Source organism: Tubulanus polymorphus, chromosome 10 (genome assembly GCF_964204645.1).
Source record: "Tubulanus polymorphus chromosome 10, tnTubPoly1.2, whole genome shotgun sequence".
In the NCBI taxonomy this organism is placed as follows: Eukaryota; Metazoa; Nemertea; class Palaeonemertea; order Tubulaniformes; family Tubulanidae; genus Tubulanus; species Tubulanus polymorphus.
The window spans coordinates 5,754,405-5,778,163 of NC_134034.1; the positions used below are offsets into that span (position 1 = coordinate 5,754,405).

Sequence of the window (23,759 nt, forward strand, 5' to 3'; positions counted from 1 at the left end):
TATGTGTAAGTGAATGTTCGCTAACACTTCAATGTCAATCAAAAATATCACCGGGTATTAAAATGAAACAATACCTATGGCGGATATGTGAAATAGTTATATTTTCACCAGCAATGAGCATTTGGAATTCGCCAGCATACGGCAATGAAACATTCACCATTATGCCTTTCCCATAATTATTTTAGTAGCATCGGAATTCCCCATATATCCCAAAAACAGCCAAACACATTCGTTCGTAAAGACAACGCCTCCCAATTGAGGTCACTGCAATCTTATACGCAAGAGTTAAGAATTTTCCCGCCAAAAACAGTTTTTCGGCGAATTTTAACTAAGCTGACCATGTCATCCACGGAGGTTCGCCATGTCTTCGATCGCATCGATTATATGTCGTTTAGGCTGAGAACCAATGAAACAAATGTTCGCATAAAAAAAACGTACAGCGACATTACATAATTGGCTCAATGCCAATTTCAATATCGCTAAAACAGGTAAACCAAAAACCGATGAAACTTACACTGACAATGTGTGAAAAGCACACGTTGTATTCACTGTACCCCGCATGACGTCAAATGCATAGCATGTAGTCAGTGCAGGTTCAGAAAATTTGCGCACCTGTTATTCATTTTTCATACCAAGTTCAGTGTTTATCGAAAAAAAAACCATTTATTAGTGGAATATGGGTTAGTTATCTATTGAATCATAATTAGAATTTTGATAAATAGGCTACACTTGATCTTTAAGTAATATTATTCCCTTTTTAATTCCTAAGTGTCTAATTCGCAGTCCACAACCCGTTTCAATTATTCCATGTTAAATATGTGGTCCTGTTGTTTGATTTCTAGGTGCAATCTCATGTGTAATCTGTATCAGTTGTAAGGATCATTCATGGTGGTGAAAAGAATACATTTCATTGTCTCAAGCTCCACCACTTTGTAATGCTTTCAAGTTACCTATATCTTAATTGTAACCACATGTTATACGCTTCACTAGTTTACACGAATACTTATTGATTCATAGACAGATTATTTGCACCTTTGCGAATAATTAACCGGGTTTGACTGTATTTGGAGCGAAAAAATTTCCATCAGAAATGTTTTTCCTTTTTCCTGTTGTGTCGTTTTGGATTTAAATCAACTCCGATAGAAAGCATGCACATATTTCAACTCTTCCAGTGCCCATGTGTGAGTAAAACTCTTAGAGTACCCATCATTTACCCAACGCTGAATGATTCATCCAATAAGCAAAACTGTTTGGCCTATAACAGAATGCTTGTCAGCTCCACATGAAGGAACTTCGGCTGATAAGACATTTGTGACTTTTATAATTTGCGACTACCATGAATGAATAATCTTGATTTCGAAGTGAAACCACAATTGTTTTTCTTCTCATGAGCAGTTGAGGATCTGCGATTCATGTGTGTACTTAACCCTTACAATACCACAAGCGTATGGCATACGGTACAAATTGACAAGGTAGCATACCCGTACCGTATGTGATACAGTATCGCTTAACCCTTCTTCTAGAAGGGTATATCTATCAGTATGGTGCTGCCATCTGCATAACATCCGAGATGGCAACAGCCAGGAAAAAACAATTTGGCTGGATGAAACGGTTCAGCAGCTCGTATATGATGCTGACAGTGATGCTGGTGACTTGGAATTTGGTAGTGAACAAATTGAGAGTGACATCGAATATGACAGCAGCAGTTCAGATGATGAGACTTAGTCAGAAAATAGGTTTAATAGGAAAATTGGTCACATATATCCAAATTATTTGTCTTATTTGTAAGCCCAAAGGTTATCAACACCCTGGTATACAATGTATCAGTGTCAAATACATAGGTAACAATTTTCTGAGGCCTAAAATTATATCCCAATAAAACCCCTTACATCCGGCCTTCCGACATATCAGTGGAAAAGTGGATAAATCAGTGAAAAAATAAATCTTTTAGTTGTGCTATTGCTTTGAAACTTTTAGTACATAAAGTAAGGATATATGGCATACAATTTCAGTTGGAATTGAATAGATCAGTGCATTTTGCTGGGAGACAGAGCAGTTTATCTGAAACTTTTTCGTGAATTTTTTCATGGCGGCCATCTTGGAGAATGTGACCTTGACCTCAAGTTCACTTATACCCACATTATTTATGTCTACTTTGTTGGCCCAAAAGTTATCAACAACATGCTATATAATTTTTCTGTGTCAGATACCTTGGTAACTATTCCATTAAGCTTCAAATATACCCCTATAAACCCCTGATTCCCTCCGGTACAGCAGCGGAACACTATGTGGTATTGCAAGGGTAAATGGCAAAAACTGGTCGAATGTATTTTGAAATGTCAGTTACCAAGTTTGCCCATTTTTCCAATTCCGTTAAGTCGTAGCTGCAGCTATACCGCCATTTAAATGTGTATCAATACTCAATTTTGATTTTGATTCGCTACTGCGAGAACATACAAGCATAAACCAAATACTAAGACACTCCATTGAAGTGTCTTGAACACCCCCCAAAATAACTGGATTCAGACTACGGATGGTCGAAAAGTGAACGCAATAGCCATCTGGGGGACTAAAACAATTTTGCTTTTAAAAATATGGTTGAATCTATTATATACCACAATTACTTAAAGCTCATGAACAATACGAAAAACTAACCCAGCATATTTTTCTGCAATACATGTAGTGCAAGCTATCACAAGATTATTCTTATTGTCACTCAATTTGAGAGTAATCAGAAATCAGAAGTCTGAGAATCACTTCATTCAATGAATATAAAGCAATTCTCGTGAGAAAGTTTATAATACATTTGCATATTACATTCTAACCTCTCTTAGCAAATAAAACCTGCAGATCTCATCAAACGAATTAAAGACAGTGTGCATTAAACACAATCTCTTTGCACCAATCCGTAAAATCATAGGAATACTCATCCAGAAGATTAATACAAGAATGTACTTAAGGTGAATTTCCATTTGACTTCATTTGAAATCTCTTAATTCATTCTCTCCATCTTATATTTAATGTACACCAAAGCAATGTCATAGCTCAGTTGTCATGGGAACTCGACGAGTGGCTTTTTTCTCCAAGGAATTAACATGCCAGGGTGATGCATCGTTTGCATTCGTTGATCTAGCTCGAACAATTGATGACGATGATGACGACGATGTTTTTGGTGGCGGGAGACTTTTGCTGCTCGTAGTGGATGTTTGACGAGTCACCGCTAATCCACCGCCACTACTAAATGAAGTTTCCTGTAATATGCAAAACAAAGAGTTTAATTATTAATCTGTCAAAACTTCTATACCGGTATACGCTAGATGTATAAATCAATGATTACATACATTAAAATCATCATTACCCCCATTATCTCCCTGAAACTGGTTAAAATCTGAGCAGACCGTTACTTGATGTTTGTTGAAATATTTCTGTGACACTATAGTGTGTCCTAAGAAAGAGGTATTAGTTAAAAAATTAATTATTGTGCGTTGATAATAATAATTAAAATCAACTAACTTTGTCCTGATCACCATTTGGGTGTTTACTAACTACAAATTGATTGTCAGGGTACTTGCTTCACGCAAGACTGTTATTGGTTCAGTTATTTACAACATGATGAAACAGTCATCTAACAAATTGGCATAGAAATATTTTACACAATATACAAGAATTTATTGAGCAGGAAAAATTTGAACATAGTTTTGAAGTTATTCAAAGGATTAAGTGGATATCTATCTATCAGGAAATGAACACGGAATGCTTGGTCATCAGCATTTCTAATATTCCAGCACAAGGTAAACTCACTCCTTAAGGGTAAAATATACCATCCTGGATACTTTGCTCAATTCAATAAAGGCGAAATGATTTTGAATGAAAAGATTGACCAATGTGTCATGTAATAATGACTTGAGGACTTAAGTGTTTGTCATTTAATCATGCTGTAAATAGCTAAATGCTTTTCAATCATGCATGAAGCAACTGGCCTGAAAACTTTTAGAAGTTAGTAAACATACAAAGGTAGATCGAGAATAATTGCCCATGGGCAAGGTGGTTTACCTTGAAAACTGGAGCATGTTTGGCAAGGGCTTTGAAAAAACTTTTTAATTCTAGAGTTCTATTTTATATTGAATTCATCTTTTTCAAAGAATCATTTTGTAGTCAAATACGGCCAAAAATATACATTTGTTTATGGTACATGTCCAAAATTTGGTAGGGTATAAGTGTAGGTGAGAAACTCTTTTATATTTTGAAAAACATTTTTCTCAATATGAAAAAATGTTTAAATAAATTCATATGATATCACCTATCAGAAGGGCGCTGAATATTGAAAGTCTTGGCTACCTCTTCCAATTTAGGGTCGGGAAGCTAACATACAGGTACTGGAAAAAATCGGTGTATGTAAGTGAATAGTTTTAAATGCCGATTTTACCACTAAAATACTTCAACTTTTACGCCAAGGAGACAATAGTTTGCTGCTTAGTATTTTCAGTAGAATTTAGTGATGGTGTTTTGTATATTTCACAAGAAATGATTATTCATTACAAATTCTACAAAACCCAAAACACAGTGCTCATCTTCACCTATAATAGCTTAAATGATTATTCATGATAAATCATAATTACTTTACTAAACAAAACACTTTTATTTGAACAGCACTTGAGAAACAATGCATTCTTACATGCACTAGCAATAATGAACGAGCGTGTGCGTGCAACAGTATACTGATTAGCACTCGCACATGCGCGAAGGCCATAGTAGTTTAAGTGAACCTTTTTTCTGGGAAACACTTTAAACATCTTACTCCAATAACACTGAGGTCAAGGATGTGCATAAGATTTTCATCCGTGCTATAACGGATGTTTTTTGTGAGTTTGGATTAGAAGAACATAAGACATTTTTAACAAAGAAATTGGTTAGCCACAACAAAATGCAAAGCAACTATATTATTGATTCATTAAGTGAATAAATGAAGATTGTCACACAAAATGCAAGCTCCTTCAATCTTATGCATTCACTACATCAATGCAGTTATTCATTTAATATGTAATTGCAAACTCCCATAAAAGAATTTATTCTGACGCAAAAATTACTTCATCAAAATCACCCGTATGTAATAATACTCTTGTCTACGATTGAAGGCAAATCAGAATGATATTCAAATAAAAGACATTGACCTTGATTCCCAACCAATTTTATCAATTTCCAATGAGTGTCAGTGATTTGAGTTTCATTTCTATGTTATTATGGAATGTTACCCTAATAGCGTGTATTTTTTGTTAGTTTTTGACATGCGCAATGCTCACTCCCATGAAGTGCTGAATTTCTATTAAGCCAAATAAAGCCATCAAAATAAAACATTGTTATCAGGGGGTACAATGACTTATTGAGCAGTATGAATGATTGATTTGATGGTTATCTGATAATTGAACTCATTATATTTGTCTTTTCCTGCAGTTACATGAATTTCAATGGTGTTATGATGAATGTTTTTTCTTGTTTGAATTAAAACAAATTGGTTCACAGATTTGATTTTCATGAATGTGAAACTTCTATCAGATGCACACATAGGGGTCAGGGGTCCAGGGCGTGCTCCCCAGAAAATTTATGTCTAATCAGAGGAAAGAGGTACAAGTAAAGTTTGGAAAAACATTCTGAAATGGAACTACCAATAATGGGCAACCATTCACCCAGTCTGACGGAGAGTGCAAAATTAGAGCCATGTAATAATTCACACTCAATCCTCTACTCATAAGCCGCGATTACATAGAGACGATTTGGCACTCATTTGATAACAAATAATTTTGTGACAAATTGAGGTTAGTCACTTTCAGAACCAGTTTATATGCGCACAAACAATTTTTGACCTGTGCTTAAATTTGGCAGTGGCTTGGTCCGATATTTTTGGTCATGCCAAAATTGGCGCCATCAAATGGACATCAAATGGACATGGGCCCATTTGGCACCAACATGAAAAGTTGGCCTGGGCATAATCTGGTGCACACAAAATTTGGATTTTTTGACACCTTATGAGATGTCAATTATATTTGGCTACTGAGTGACATGAAGCTAAGTTGTCTCATACTGTTCTATCATTGATGTACTGGTATAGAAATTGAGCTTGTGAACCTGGCGTAGTCTTTGATGGAAGGGAGAGTCACTCTCGGAAAAAGCCAACGATAGTATAATCGACAGTGGTCAGGAAATGTTTGTCACAGAACTCCTCTGTAACCACGGTTGTTCCGGTCTTCATCTACAGCGATTGCGCTTATGCCAAGATTGGTTTTTTTGTCCAAAACTAATGCGTTTACGCCAAAGAGTTGACTAATTTACAACCTCCGCATAATCATAGTTCCGGTTTTTATCGAATAGCAGCGCTAGTGTACTGCCTGTCACACCCGTCAGCAACATAGGTCAAAACAAACAGTCGTGTGCTGTGAGGATCAGCTGGCAAGTTTGCAAGCGTCCTGGCTACGTAAATTTGCATTACTGAGGTCACGACTGTATCATCATCATTTTGTACACAGGATAGCTTATCTTGATCAATGCAACAGATGAAAATGCAAAGGTGGGAAAGAACCTTCCTGATAAGATTTATTACATGGCCCCCAATAAACCAAAAAACATATTTCAGGCATATGGCAACAATGACTCATAAAATCAGTCGCAGTTGCTAAGGGAACATATTTTTTCTCATTAATCAGCATTTTTCTTTACGGTACCTGTTCTGTTACCTGTGGCTACCAAAAAAATACCTCAATGTGACACTTGTCATAAAGAGGCAACTTGATCAGCCAAGAAAGGGTTTAGACCATTCAGGTAATTATTTCATGCATAAATGATTTAAAAGGAACTGAACAGTGCTATTTCAACATGCACACCGTTTGAATAAAACATAATTAAAACTACAAGACCCAGCTCCGCAGCAGGACTATCATTCAATTTAGCTATTTCCTCAAAACTTGGAAATTTATGTTAATTTTTTCTCAACTACAACGAAACTGGTTCTTGTCACAATGCGATTGAACAAAACACTTACGATGACTACATCACCACCGGTACCAAGTGCAATCTTGTCACCATGGAGACTACGAGAAGATAGCGGGGATAGGCTGCAAATATTGCGTGGTGATGATGATGATGATGCTGTACTGCTGCTACGAGACACTGGTGAAGACGGTGTAGGAATTTTCAATCTTGGGGTTGATGAGGTCAAACTCTTTGGTGATGTTGGAGTTCCTGTCAACTTACTGCTCGTTGAAGTAAGCGAAGGAATTTTTGACGTTGATTTGAACGAAGATTGTTTCTGGGGTGGAGTGGATTTTTTTGGGATCTTGCTAGTGCTGCGGGTATTCACATTATCATTCATGAATGGATTAAGAACATCTTTGTGAGCAGAGGCCTCTTCGTTGTTTGAATAAAAAGGATTTGTCCGCATCATAGACGTGGTGTTTTCTTCGTCAATAAAAAATGGATTCGTTTCTTGTGTATATTTTTGACCATCGCTGCTAAGCAATGAAGCAGTTATTGTATCAAGTTCAACTGTAATTGGCGAAGAAGGGAAATCAATCATGATTTCTGCGGAGTCATATTTCATCGCAGAGGTGTTTGATCCGGATGAAATTTTTCGTATGGGTAATGCAGATCTTTTAGCAGGTTCACTCACTCCACCTTTTAGTGGGGGAGACGCTGTTGCATCTTTGGCGGATGAAATGTCAAAAGCTGCGGATTCTTTACAAGTAGCGGTTACAGGATTTACCGGACGATGGTCTGTTCTCACTTTTTGGGGCAGTTTAGATCCTGATAAGTTCCTCACTTCAGAAGATGAATTCAAAGTCGATGTTTTCCCCTAAAGATAGAGATATGAGGCGGTAATGATAATGAATGTGAATGAAAGCCAAACGTTTTGACATCAGTGCAAAATACTGCAGTATACATGTGCCTACATAAATACTATCATCAACTATAATTTTTGTTACCGGAATTATCATTTTCCCAAATCCGTTTGAAAAAACACTTGCTTTCATGATAAAATCAACCAAATAAATACTCTCAAATTTACTTTTAAGGAAAACAATAATGGTTGCTTTCTTAACCGATTTGAGTCGAGTCACCATTTATGCTAACAAATATGAAGGCAGGGTAATGATTAGAATGGAGCACACTACCGCAATTGGACTAACCACCACTGATTTATCATTTAATGGTACAAATTCAGACGTTATGCTAAAACAGGTATGTTAAAATTGATCTATACTAAGAGATGAACAGAATTTGGAAATACATTACACACATGTTAAAACTAATTAACCCTATCCACAAATTATAATCCACTCATTGTACTTACCGAAAATGCAACACTTTTATCATTTGTTTCTAACAAATTGCGGGATGAATCGAGCCTAAAATGTACAAATGAATGAGTTGCAATAAGAAAAATACATTTGCAGTTATCTATTTACAATACATGATCCTCTATCAACCCAAGTATCAAACATAAACTAGGAGTCCATGGACACCATGCCCACTTGGTATGTGGTTTAAAATGATTAACAATCTAACAATTCAATATTCAGTGCCCCCTGGTGAAAATATAGTGAAATCAATGACCTTACTACACTAAAACTTACTACAATCATAGAGATACTAAAACATTCTATCATTTAATGCCCCCTGGTGACCATATACAAAACCCAATGACCTTGAAACTCACCCCGATCATAGAACATGTCATGAGTACTATAGTCGGGTTCGTCAAAGATTCACTAAAATTGATAATTAACTAATATTATATATATATATATATATATATATATATATATATATATATATAAAGTTAACCAGTTATTTTGCGTCCAGGGGTAGAATGAACTAACCAGCGCTAAACCACAGGAAGATGATTTAGGCCAATCCCCCCAGACGACTGGTTAAACGCTCATGTACGATTGGTCAGTCTTTGTTTTACAGCAAGAGAAATAACTTTAATTGTTTAACTTAATTACAAGAGTCACTCAGTCACTCTGCAGCAAAAATTGTTTACAAGAAAATATAGTTACAGTCAGTGGTTTTTATGAACGCTTATGTACAGATAATAAATCCTGCACATAGAACTATGAATATGTAGATAATTAAAAATGAATTACTAACACATTTTATTTGAAGATTATTTTGTATATATTCCCTATAACACATTTGATAATATACTATGTATTATACTTATATAATACCCTATAATATACCCTATAATATGAGCTACAACTTCGTAATTGATTACAGTTACTAAATATGTATAGATACGGTAGACAAATTGTATATTATTCAATATTTAACTTCACCTGGTGCAAGAACAAAGAATCAGGTGATCCCAATCTCACGTGAGGAGATGTATCCAAAGCCATTGCTAAATTAAGATATCAAGACTATAAGTTAACCCTTTCACTGCCAGTATTTTGTAATTAATTCACCCTCTCCTGCCACTTAAAATTACAATTTTTGGAACTAAAATTTGTATTTCCGAGTAGTACTTACCCTTTCCTATGGTTTTTGCCAATATTTTCTAAATTTGGATTTATCGCCAATGGTTTTTCTATACGACCCGGCCCTGCGGTATTGCATTTAGCCACCGGCGAAATCCGCCATCTTTTTTCGTCATAGCAGACCAAAAAAAAAAACAGCTATGCGGGGCAGGTGGGCGGGATTCCCACCATAGGAAAGGGTAAGTACTACTCGGAAATACAAATTTTAGTTCCAAAAATTGTAATATTTCCATCGAGTACTGTACCCTTTCCTATGGTTTTTGCTAGACTAGCCTAGCACAAGGATGGTGGGAAAGGTAGATAGAAAAACCACCGCTCAAACGCAAGGTAAGAGGGAAAAAGAGAGCACTTACCCAAGCACGGAATGGAGCACTGTAGCACAGGGAAGACCGGTTGGCCACAGTGAGTCCGTCCAGCTCAGGAGCCCCCCCAGAATTTTGCGAAATTAATACTTGCAGATATGAGCCCAAACTATGTACAAGGATACACCCCCTGTGATCCTGATAATGCTACATAAATATTCTACACTAAAGGGTCCGATCGGAAAGAACGGACACCTTGAGCCATGACAACAGGACCAAGTGAAGCTAATGAGCCTAACTGGCCTGAAACATCCCGTAAATAAAATGACGTGAATGTCGACGGTGAATTCCAAAAGGCGGCCCGACAGACTTCCTCCAACGGAGCACCCGAAAAGGCTGCGCAGGAAGTAGCCATAGACCTCACTTGATGAGAAACGACTCCCTCCGAGGAAAGATTCTCCTTCAATAAAATGTCCTTGATCATTGAAGAGACCCATCGGGCTACTGTGTCCCGCGAAATATCACCCTTTAGGTGATCCAGCAGCGGAATAAATAACCGCTCCCGTGAACCCCTCCGTGAAGCAGAGCGATCTAAATAGAAACACAACGCCCGCACAGGACATAAAGTCCTGTCCGGGATGCCCGGTTCCACTCGATGTTTTAGGGCTTCAATTCGCCATTGACGCCCAACCGAGCCTGGTCGTTGGTTCTTTGCCAAAAATTCCAAAGCAGGCCGCAGCGAAACAAATTCATTCGCTGGCCCAAAGACAATGTGACCTTGTCGGACTGAAAGCGCATGAATCTCAGAGCGACGGGCCGAGCAAGCCAAGAACAGCAAAAATACAGTCTTTTTTGACAAATTTGCAAAAGACGCTGCCGAAAGAGGTTCAAATGGAGCCTCCATTAACTTCTTCAAAATTACAGACAGATCCCATGGTGGAACTGTCCTTGTTACCCGAGGCCGGGAAATAGAAAACCCAGCAACCAGCTGGGATATCCGATGATCCCCTGCTACATTTGGCCATCCAGAAGCACGCAATGTATGAGAAATCGCGGAGCGGTAACCTTTAATAGTTATGACCTGTAAACCTTTTGCTACAAATAGGTGCAGTAAAAAATCTGCCAATTGAGCTACAGAGGGTGAGCATGGATCAATTTCCCCTGCAGCACACCAATCCGCAAAATGACTCCATTTGGCATCGTAAATGGTACTTGTTGATGGCCGCTTAGATCCTGCGATAAAGGAGGCAGCCTGTTCTGAAAAGCCTGAAGCTGACAAGGATCGCTGGACAATGGCCAGGCGAGCAGATTTAACCACTGGCTGTTTGGATGATGCCGAAAGATCCCCTGAGACAGAAGCGATGGGAAATTCGGAAGAATCCTGGGGTTGTCGCACAGTAGGTTGAGAAGTGGTAGGAACCATTTCTGAGCCGGCCAACATGGTGCTACCAGAACTATGTTGCAATTGACTGATCTCTCTATTTGATCCAGTAGGCGCGGCAGGACTGGTGTGGGCGGGAACGCATACGCATGCATCCCCGACCAGTCCAGAGAGAAGGCATCGACCCCCCACGCTTCCGCGTCTGGAAACGGGGACACAAACAGAGGACACCTCCGATTGAACCGGGTGGCAAACAGATCCAGCAGCGGATTGCCAAAAATGCCCCGAACCCGATCGGCTACTTCTTGGTGGAGAACCCATTCTGTCGCAATAGCCTGACCTCGACGAGACAGAGCATCGGCCATCACGTTCCTTTTCCCTGCTAAATGTGCCACAGTCAGGGACACGCCCTTTGTCTGGCACCAAAGAAGAATTTTGGCCGACAGACCTGTGAGGGTTTCTGAGTGAGTGCCCCCTTGGTTCTGAAGGTAAGCCCTCACTGTTGAATTGTCTGTGGCTAACCAAACGTGGTGGCCCTCCACTCTCCTGTGAAAGAACTTCAGGGCCTTCCACACGGCCAGCATTTCTAGGAAATTTATGTGGTTGATGGCCTCGTAGCGAGACCATTTCCCGGCTTTGACTCGGTTCTCCAGATGTGCCCCCCAACCTTGGTGACTGGCATCCGTGAATACACGAACTGGAGCCTCTAACGGGGCTAGTGACACCCCGAGCCGAAGATTCGTAGTGGCCGCCCACCACTGAAGATCCGGACTTAGATCGGTTGGAGGTACGGGAATCAAGGCCTCCCAGTTGCCCTTCGACTGAGACCAGAAGACCTTCCAATATTGTTGCAAGCGCCTGCTTCTGAGGCGGCCTAAGGGCACCACCAGACCCATGGAGCTGATGGAGCCTAGAAGCCGTGACCAGTAACGAGCTGTTCTCGGGGTTGTGGACACTCCCGCTACAGCTTCATGAAGTTTGGCCACTCGAACCATAGACGGAAAGACTTTGCCGATTCGGAGATCGAAGTCCATGCCGAGATAAGTGAACTGTTGGGCCGGCGTCAACTGAGATTTTTCCCTGTTTACGCGGAACCCTAGCTGATGGACTAAGTCCAAGACTGAGGTCATTGCCTCCCGACATTCCTGAGCCGAATTCGCGACTATTAACCAGTCGTCGAGGTAAACGAACAGTCGAACACCCCTTGACTGAAGTACCTTCTGAACTGACTTGACCAACTTGGTGAAAACCCACGGGGCCGTACTGAGGCCAAATGGAAGAGACCTGAATTGGAACTGGCGGCCTTTCCACTTTATCCTGAGAAATCGCAGAGATTTTGGGTGAATTGGAACCTGAAAGTAAGCATCCTTCAGGTCCAATGAAGCCGCCCATTGACCCGGACGGAGCCCTTGAATCACGTCCTTGGGCTTGGTCATCCGGAACCTTGGAATGTCTAGGTGCCGATTGAGGGATGACAGATCTATCACTGTCCGTTGACCCCCTGTGGCCTTTGGTACCATGAATATTCGAGAAAACCAGCCGGGAGAAGTTTCGTTGCAAACTGGTTCTATCGCTCCCTTCTCTGCCAGTTCCTTGAGAGCCGGAGAGATTAAGGCCTCCTGACCTGGTTTTGGCCGCATGTCAGGAGGTGACCTCATCAGGCGCGGTCGCCTTAGGAAACGGAGATGGTAGCCCCGAGAGACGACCCGGGAGGGCCAACCGTCTCCAAAGAGGTCGGACCAGTGGGTTGCTGCCTGCTGCAGACAACCTCCCACTGGTCCCAAGAATTCATTTCGAGTTTTTCCGAAAGGAAGAGCCCCTTTTTGGAGCCTTCCCCTTGCCTCGATACGAACCGGAACTGTTACGACCGGACGAGGCTTGACACGATTGTTGAAGTTGCGCGCTAGTTCTCCAACCGGCATCCGAAGCCGCCTGAGAAAGCGCTGAAGTTTGAGATGGTCCTGTTTGCGTCCGTGCCGAACCTTGCGCCGCCGGCGTCGGACCAGAAAGCTTTTTCCACGGAGTTCGGGGGTTGGACTTGGCCTGAACCTCCCGAATCTTCCTCAGCTCTGCGGAAACCGGAGCGCACCAACCGGAGAAGAGACGTGAAGACGTCCCCAATGGGGCTCTCAGCAAAGCATTGGACACCATATCCGGTAGACGAGTCTTGGCACTGGAGTCCATCACTGACTGACGGGAGGCTAACACCAGATTAGCCTGACCCCAAACCGACAACGGAATTACATGCGAAACAGACCGAGCCAAAGATTGGATAATCCGGTCCATTCCCTCCAGTTTTAGGGCAACTGACTCTGGGTCGGAGCCCGCATGAACGGCGGCGTGAGTCTCGCGAAGCTCACCCGTCAACACCTTAAGTGCCATATCTTGAAACGAACCAACCCTGGTAAGATTGTCCAGGATTGACGTCATGGCCACCAAACCGGACTTAGGCAAACGAATACCCGACTGTGCTGTAACAGTATCCGGGCTGATCAAAGTATAATCAGCATCCAGGCAGTTATGACTGTGATCCACAGCACCTGGAGTTGCGTAATACGCCGAGCGAAATGCGCCTATAGGTGGATCGGTTGAACTAAAATATTTCCCAGATTTCATACCCCGTTCTGGAGGGGGAAATGAAAAAGTTCCAGGCCGACATTCACCCCATAATTGCGTATCCAATCGAGCCCATTCCCTTGAAACCGCTGACGATTCCCGTAAAACGTTAAGATCGGAGTCCGGAGGGCGATAAGCTTCCATTGACTCACCGACCAGAGGAGCTGCTGTGGGCTTAGCGCGAGTTGCCCCGTGCTTGACAAAGAACTCACTTATCATCGCTCTAAATGGCATGTCCCCCGCTGGTTCGGATAAAACTGAACGGGACGGAGATACATTGCGAGCCAGGGAAGCCCCCATCGTCTGGGGCAACCCACAATTGCTTGCGACAGGAACGACCCCAAAAGGAATTGCCGCCTCTGGGACCGGATCCTCATTGAAATCAGACCCTACCGCAGCATCCAGGAATTCAGAGTCAGAATTCCGAAAAACTGAGTGGGCTGGCGAACTTCTAACCGGACAATCAGGAATAGGCTTACCTGTTGTAGAAGTTGCAGCGACTTGTTGCGACGAAGATAACAAGTTTAAAATTTTCTCCTCAAATACATGGAAATCCTTCTGAGTCGGGTATTTTCCAGTATCCCGACGATCATGCCGACTTCGGTGACGGTCCCTCGAACGGGATCGCGACCTACTAGAAGAATCGCTTTCATCGCTAACCGACGTCGACGAACGATGAGAAGACCGACGGCGAAACTTCAGACAATAACGATCGTAGTCCCTCTCGCGATCAAACCTTGATCTGCGAGAAGGAGATCTAGCTCGTTTATTACGCTCACGGCGTCTAAATCTAGTGGGAGAGCGAGCTCTATCCCCGGAGCGACGATCAGAATCAGACGATGAACGTACCGGATGTTTTGAACCGGACGACGTCTGGACCGGACCGGTGGCCGAACCGGACCGATGCCCGACCCGGACCGGTACCGACCGAACCGGTGCGGGCCGTTCGCGACTACCGCGGCGCGCGCTCGGTTCCGAACATGTAGTCTGAACCGGCCGAACCGGCCGAACCGGTGAACGACCAGAGACCGGTGAATGACCGGAGACCGGTGCCGGTGAACGACCAGAGACCGGTGAATGACCGGAGACCGGTGCCGGTGAACCAGCGTTCCTCCCCGGTGAACGGAGTTGGGAAGCCGATCGTACCTGAACGCCCGGCGACCGCTCCGCTTTACGATAAGAAACAGGATTAGAAACGTCGGTTGGCACATCGGCCGAAACCGACGAATCCCTGCTAACTCGACGACGATCTCTTAGTTTAAGAGCCTTATCGGCCCGAAGCCAAAGGTCCTCGGACCACACGACGCAAATATTGCAAGGATTGCTCCTTGCACATATTTGACCGGATTTGCGCCTGCACGACGCACATGAATCGTGGTTGTCCCAGGCGCCAAACAAATGCCCGCATCCCTCCCCGCCACGATGCTGACCCTTAGGAGGGGGTGGCATAATTATCCTGTTACAAATCAAAACAATTCAATTCAATTCAATCAAATTATATTTGTAAATAAAATTCTTACGGAAAAAAAGAAATCAGGGATAACCCCCAAACCGAACGGACTCACCGTTACCAGAGTGAAAACTCCCTAATATCCTAATTCCCAGATTTTTACGGCGAAAAAATCCAACGCGTTCTACTGCGAGAACGCCAAGAAAAAAGATGGCGGATTTCGCCGGTGGCTAAATGCAATACCGCAGGGCCAGGTCGTATAGAAAAACCATTGGCGATAAATCCAAATTTAGAAAATATTGGCAAAAACCATAGGAAAGGGTACAGTACTCGATGGAAATATTAGTGGTTTCGTAGGTATACAATACAATATATTCAATTAGCTCCATGGCTTATACTACTGAATTTAACAGATGCAAACTATATATGGTTAGAACGTAAATATACTAATTATTATTCTTATTCCACCAAAAAAGTGATGCAGTATAAACTAGGTCAACCAATTACGTCATCGAGATGGCCGCCGAACTCCGTTCCAATTGAAAAATGAAATTTCGAACTCATATATCATGCAACAGTAAGCAAATATATGATTATTTTCGATCTAATACACTTTCATGTAATGATTGCTACACAATAAAGTTTATTTCACATTGATAACCATAATAATTCAGTTTTTATTGATTTTTTTTTGTGCCAGAATATGGTCACTTCACTGATACTAAAATTCTCGGATTTCTAACACACGTTCAATTTTTGGTCAGATTCTTTTCAGCATGCCATTTTTTGAAACAAGGATAAGGACACAAGGGAATGTTACCACAAAAATAATGACCAGCTGGCTGATTTCCATCACTGTTATAATCATGTTCATCCAAATTATTTTCAACATTGCCATGGTAACTGTCAAAATCATTACCCTCAAAATCCGAACTACTATCCTCAACACCAAACGATGAATTCTCATCTGACGCTTCATCACTTAAATGGCCAGATGTGTTATAATTCTGATTAAAGATATCAACGAATTGGTCCAACCTTAGTCGCTTTGATGTTCTAGCATTGTCCATAAGACAATAATCACACTTGTTATTACACATCAAGTCATTTTCTAAGCGTAAATTTTACGTAAAAGCGTACAATTTTTCCATAAAAACTCCTTGAAGTTAATTTTGTGTCTGTATTACCGATATAGTTCTACCAATATCCGCCAGACACTTCCTAGTGATATTTATTCAACTCCCGACTATTTCGGGAGCAGCAGTTATAGGGTTAAAACCTGTTGATATTTCCTTGAAAAACCTTTTTCCACCTACGAATGAGTACTGATGACACCAATATGGCTGCCAATTGCGTGAAAATTGGCTGATCGAAAATACTTGATGATGTATTAAAGACGTCTTTTCAAAGAATGCCCATCACAAATTTCAATGGAAAATGGCAAACCATTAGGAAGCAACAGGTCTCAGAATTCAGGGAAAAATTGACATTTTTGGGCACAAAAAAGGTCACAGGACGGCCATCCAGTATCCATATACAGCCATCCGGAATCCATATACCAGTCCAATCGACCCAATTCTTCTCATGATGATGGGCCCTTTGGGAATTCAAATACATGTATATGCAAAAGATCAAGATGATTAAAAAAAAATAAAATATAAGCAGGTGGTGACGCCTGATTGTTTATCGACCTGACAAGTTTACTTAGTCAGCACTTTTGAAAATGTATGCCATATGGCAGCCGTCACTACCAATGAGTTTAAATAAATATCTGTTAAATACCCATACCTTTTATCATTCGAAACAAGTTCATCATTTTCCAAAACACTCTGAGGTGGAATCAATAATGTTTCATCATTGTGCGAACTAATTCTAAAAAAAACCACAAAAGAATCATGCAAACATACAATACATGTGTAGTACATAGGAACCAGAAATGACAACAAAACACATTTAGTAAAATAGGGGCACGTTGGATCAGTCTACTGAGCTGCCAACCTCTACAAAGTGCTAGTAGTATCAAATTGAATTTTTTCAGTAACATTTCATTGAAACATGAAAGAAAAAATTTTCAAATTAATCAGTCATTAACCTCTTCACTACCACAGATAATGTAACGTACCTCACCAGGATTCGAACCCAATGGCATCATTCAATTCAAATAAATTCGGTATTAGAGGCTGTAAGAGGTACAAATCCTCCATCTATGAGTAAAAATTGGAACTAAATAGAAGCAGACAAGCATATAGTACGGCTACACGCCAGTGGCGTAATGAATCGCCACACCAGCGGTTGTAGTAAACACATATATTTGCGACGTAAATATACGTCACAAGTGGTAATGAAAAGGTTAATAGTAAGACCCTCAGTAACATCATTCATATTTTTGTATGGATCGAACAAATCAAATCGGTATTTCGTGTTATAAAACAGTAACAATTACTGAAAATCAGGAAAACGTAGTTGACAGCTCTAGTCTATAACAGAAATAAAGATACTGGCCAAAATAATGAGTCTAGAATTTTCTCATTCATTATCTTAATCTAATTACGTCTCTAATCAGAATTTGTAAGTTGAAAACTCTTCGAAATCGGACAACTATCTAACCCTTAAAATGCTTAAATAAAGAAAATTATGTACTCTTAAGTCCTATATTTGTTGGGCTTTATCCATTGTCTCCTATTGCACCTTACCCCAAAACAAAAAACAGGTTTCAATGAACTATTACTGGTCTAGATGTATTGCATCAACAGCGCATGCATTCACTCTATGTTATTCAGAAGTGTCTAAATTTGGCCCATTTCATTATAGACCAGTCCAATTTGGACCAACCTAAAAGATCGACTAATGTGTGTGCGCGCGCGTGTGTGTGTGGACAGAAACTGGTTCCAGGTCTGTTGTAAATCGTATTCAGCAGTATAAATTCAATTGTAATAAACTGGTCACTGATTCATCATAATCAAGCTGATGAACATAGTTTTCGAATTTCATATAAATTCTATATTTCCCATCCTTCCTCAGCAGGGATTCGGACCTGATGGCATCGCCACACTCAGCCACGGTACGGATCCCTGCCACACGTGCGCACGAAAACTTGTGGCACCAATCAGATTGCTCGTTGTATAATCGCTGAGGTAAACTGCATGGATGAACTATAAATGGGAAAACCCAGGCTAAAATAAAACAGGATTTCTGATTGGCTAATAATGACATCTTTTAAGTTGCGCATGTAGCTCCGCACTGGTCTAGTGTGGCAGGGTTTCGTACCAGGGCAATCTCGATGCAATCAGGTTCTAATCCCTGCCGTGGAAGAATGCTATTACCTAAAATCAACGGATAAAGGATTGGTATATATTCATCATCAAATACTTTCAAATTAGATGCCATGATTTAGATTTTTAGATTTTTATATTTTTCTAAACCTGACTTTTTACAAAAATGCCCCTAAATCTGGTCAGATAAGTCAAACACACTTTTCCTGTCCCAAGTTGTCTGACTTACATGAGTTTTACTTCATTTCGAATGCACGGCAAAGCATCGGAAATGACTCTTTAAGCCCAATAAAATATATCAAAAGTTATTCAATGTTGTTTTCTAAATGGCTGCATAATCTGTGACCAGACCAGTAGGACTCATAATCTATTTTTGTCAATACTACCTGATTTTTGAGAGGCTAGTGCATGAAGCAGGTGATTGTCGTTGTTCATCATCACTATCTGAATGAAACACATCATCATCAGCTGGCACCACCTGGTGGTCATCAGTAATATCATTAACATTGGTGTCAGACATACTTGATCTAAACATGCGTGAAAACAACAACATCCAGAAAGTAGTAAAACATAAAGCATGCGACAGAGCAACATTACCAAAAACCTAGGCAGGACAAAGGTGCATGTTTTAAGCAATATAGAAATCAAAATGAACTAAATCACATACAGGTCAGTCTTAGATGAAAAGATCAATAGTGAAAGGATAATGTAATAGTTTTAAACAAATTGGAAAATGTTCTTTAAAGTTTATCAGATATAATGCAATTGAATTTCCTTTCCTCATGGTTTGATCCATTTATGTGATAAAAGCATACTGTATGCAAGTGATCTCTTCGAACTTATTTTCATATTGCTCACAAATAGGCGATCAAAAGATTTTCAAAAATAGGGGTACAGGACACCATGCCCACTTGATGAAATGCTTGACAATCTCAATATTCAACGCCCAAAAGATGCACAACGCCCAAAAGATGCAATTCTGCAATTGATTGTAAAGAAATATGCACAAGTACCAATTAGTTCATATGAAAATATAAGTACCATCTAATTTCACTATGCGACGCACTTTAGTGAATATGTACGTACAGAAACCAACAGCCTAGAAAGTCAATACAATCGGTGATTGTAATGAAATTTGCTCAACCATTGGCAAATTTCATTAAGCAATATTCAACACCCCCTGGTGAACATCATACAGAAACCAAAGACTTCCAAACTGACCCCAATCATAGAACATGTTTTAACAAAATATACCTAGGTGCCAATACAAAAATACTAAGTTATTCGGCTATTCAACACCCTTATGAATATCTACATACAATCATCTTGAAAATCACTACAAATATGTATGTATAAGATAATTGATTGAAGCGTCTTCAGGCTAAAAATTACGATTGTGGGGACATTAGGAAACGGCACTGCTGTCTTGTGACCGAATGACCTAATTTTTCTCATGGCCACAAACCATAGGGGGATTCATATAGGCCTATTGAAACATCAAGAAAATTGATGAAAGCCCCTTTAAATTTCTCCTCGAAAACTTAAGAAATTGTGAAAAAAGCTGATTTTAGGAAACAACAATGGTCACCAGTCATCTTGATTCTGTTCAGGCCAGTTTTTAGGCTGCCGATATATCTAAGGAACATACATGAATAAACTAAACATCAAAAACAATCCCTTAAAGTGACTGCAATGCTTTCCAAAATAACAGGATTCCATCAGCAGGACTCACAAATGGACAATAGATGATAAGTGAACGTTAAAGCCCACTGGGACTTCAGTCGCAAGTGCGCTAATTAGATCGGTTGATTTCCAACTGAAACCTATAAAACCTTTACATCTAAAACTAACAAATTTTAAAACTAAAATTTGGACCAAGCTGATAAAAATGACTAGAAAATATATACTTTTTGCAAATCAATATAAGTCCAATCAAACAATAAATCATTCATAATTGATCAAGCAATGAATAATTGCAAAAACATATAGTGTCATGTATTGCAACATGTTTTTTTTTTTAGACGTCACGCGGGTGTTATAAAAGAATCTGGATCATGTTTATTACAATATTTCAAAAACTTATAACATATATCGGTTCCAAAAAGTTCTGCAGTGCTTTGCAACTAAAAGTTATATGGTACATGATTTTTCCCACTATTTCCTGTTATCATTTCCTCCCCCCCCCCCCCCCGTTCACCATTTGCCATAAATATTATCCAGAAAATGGGTAACATTACATAACACTTCCAAGGGCAGAAAGCAGGCAGCTTAAACAACTGAAGCCAATTTAAAACATGGAATAAACATGCCTGTCACAGAGACATGTTTCAAGGCACATTGTACGATCACCAAGCTTTCACCAACATATAACACAAGGATGAAGAAGATAAAATAACATACCGAATTGAATTAGCGCTTTGATTTGTGCTAGCACCATCTTTACTTCCTAGCTGCACAGTATTTTTCTCTGCTGAAAGTATGAATAAAGATTGTGTAACCATTTGCCTCACTAGGAAAAATGAAATTGCTGCGAATTCTATGAACATTTGTCTGCACAGTTAGAGAAGAAACAAGGCAGTAAATGGAAATAGACAAACCTTTCCGCTGTTCTTCCTCTGTTTTAGCCTTCAATATATTGCACTTCATTTGGTCAGGAGGAATCATTGATGCACCACTGACAAATTTCATCTGATTATTTTGATTGATATTGACATCTATTTTTTGCTTAGGTGGTGTGTCTGCCGGTTGACGTTCATCTAAACCTTTCAATCGTGCCTGAGCTGCTTCAGATGCATCTACAGTGCAAAAAAAAATGAAGATAGTTTCAATGACGATCATGCCAAAATAAATTATTCCCTAATATTCTTACACAGGTGATTTTCACCATCTACTAACTTTGAAGAATCTTTAGCTAAACAAATTAACTAAATGCTGTCATTTTAATTAGATTTTGAACGTAGCTGGAACCAAACTAATGAATGTTCATCAATCGAATACTGGGCAGTTTAAATTTGAAACAAGAATTATGCCTTGTGGCCTAAAATATCCCCCGCGATACACTCTCCCCCTGAAAGCCATTATCAATCATACATTTTCCAATGGATGGCTACCTTGGCAGCCGTATTTGAGGTATAATGATCTCCTTTTTTCGATAGGGGTAGACAGCTTACCGGCCCCAATCCCCACACCAAGTTTCATGAAAATGAAGAATTGTAGGCTGTATTGTACTAACAAAAAAATGAAGATGGCTGCCCTGGTGGCCATATTTGATGACTGATGACCTATATCTGTGATACAGGTGCACATCTCACCTGCAAAAGCTCACTCACTAAATCTTTATCAAAAATCACAGGCTGTATTGCGCTACCTAGAGATTCAAGACAGCTGCACTGGTGGCCATATTGATTCCCTAACTCCATTTCCAATAGGGGTGGACATCTCACAAGCCCCAATCCGCCCAAGGAAACATAATGAAATATGCTTCATTTATTACCAGGTGATCGGAAATTATCACCTTTTCAAGTATTCAACACCCCCGGGTGGCCACATGGAATATCATGTGACCTGGAAACTGTGTGCAGGGCTTATCATACTACCAACTTTATATCTGTTACACATCTTCATTATCAAATCTGCTTCATTTAGACGTTTATCAGACGTCATCTTTACCATGTATTAAGCATCCAAGAAAAAAAATATGGCCACCAGTCGGCCATCTTGGATAAAACCACAAAACAAAACCCACAACAACATATCCAGACAAACATATGCGTTAAGTTACAAGAATACAGGAGTATAGAAGATCTTCAGACTAGATTGTGTTCACAGATGGACAACCTGACTCCAGTATACCCCCCTTAACTTTTTTGCGAGTAATATAGATATATCCGCTATCAAAAAAGTCGTTATAAATCATATGCTACAAACCTTTTAATGAGACATCATTCAAATCACTGTGAGTAGCTTGAGCTGACGCAACAGATGATGATGAAGTTGCTCGACTACTTTTCAAATTATTCGACTTGATAAGATTATCTAAACGTTCTATTGCAGCAGTTGACTTTGGAGGCACCATCATCTGATTTGTGCTTGTAACAGCATTAGTATTTGAGCCACTATCAGTGATGAATGACTGTTCTGAAGCTTTCTGAGGTGATTGAATTGGAGAGGGGGTCGTTTCAGCAACATCCACACTAAATGTTGTCCTAAAACAAGAAAAGATGAGGTGAAATTTGCATGGCAATGCAGATGATTTATCATAGTCGCATTGACCAACCGAAAGGGAATTAAATTTTCAATGACAAAACATGAATTTTTCATCAAAATGGTTGGCTCTGCATAAGGGGTCTGCATGGAGAAATTAGTACACCATTTCATGTACAGTCAACCCTGTATAAGTCGTCATCGAATTAGTCGTATCATCACATCTCTCGTATGATTATTTTGGTCAAGATTTTTTTCTTCTTTAAACCTTATAAAATTATGCTTATAACTCGTACTTCATAAGTTGTGTTTTCACGTAAGTCATATCAATTTTAGAAGCCAAATCTTCTGATTCCATTCAAAATACCTCACTTTAGTCATAGGCCGATATGCCGGCAGCAAATATATAATATTGTCTACAATATAGTATAACTTTCTTGTGACATCTGCGTGGTGCACGTGGCAGCTTTAATTGATTGATTGAGGGTAGATTTCAGCGATATAGGATCTGCACTGTCAGCTCAGGATACAACCGGGAACATGACAAACCAAGAAGGAATGTGAGCGTCATATATATCGTATTTTCACAGGTTATTCGTGGAATTCGTATAAAACCACGACTTATAGATAACTCGTAAAAATACAACTTACACGTGACTCGTACATCACGTAAGTCGTACGACTGTAGTAACAATATTTGAAAGTAAAATCTATGGCTTATATACATTTGCATGAAAGAATTCTAAGAAGGGGCAGTGCACCAATCACCAATCAGCTTTCTAGTTAGGAAATGTTAAATATGTGTACAGTATTGCTTAGCTTATACCAAAAATTTAAAATGAATTCAACCTTTTCAGTCCTTATACCTCCCACTGTACTGAGCCAGAAAATGAAATTTTTGGTGATTTTACTAAAATCCCTGGTATAAAGATACTGTAAGTGGTTATGAAAAGGGGTACCGTACCCACAGAGGACAACGAGTAGGAAAACATTTTGGTGATAAGA

At 40.0% G+C, this 23,759-nt stretch overlaps 1 protein-coding gene and 1 long non-coding RNA gene across 2 annotated transcripts in view; both read right to left on the reverse strand.

Moving 5' to 3' along the window:
• Positions 1-2,848: 2,848 nt before the first annotated feature.
• On the reverse strand, positions 2,849-8,389 carry LOC141912061 (uncharacterized). The gene is made up of 3 exons (XR_012620116.1): positions 8,342-8,389; positions 7,775-7,843; positions 2,849-3,251 (listed from the first exon to the last, which is right to left on the reverse strand). It is a non-coding gene; the product is annotated as an uncharacterized LOC141912061 (long non-coding RNA).
• Positions 8,390-12,854: 4,465 nt separating this feature from the next.
• Positions 12,855-23,759, reverse strand: part of LOC141911523 (band 4.1-like protein 5) — a 44,805-nt gene continuing 33,900 nt past the window's right edge. Inside the window, exons 12-16 of the mRNA XM_074802511.1 lie at positions 22,479-22,756; positions 21,149-21,346; positions 20,952-21,021; positions 17,068-17,151; positions 12,855-12,987 (exon numbers count right to left, since the gene is read on the reverse strand). Of these exons, the coding sequence (XP_074658612.1) occupies positions 12,855-12,987; positions 17,068-17,151; positions 20,952-21,021; positions 21,149-21,346; positions 22,479-22,756 (763 nt within the window). The remainder of the gene's footprint in view (positions 12,988-17,067; positions 17,152-20,951; positions 21,022-21,148; positions 21,347-22,478; positions 22,757-23,759) is intronic.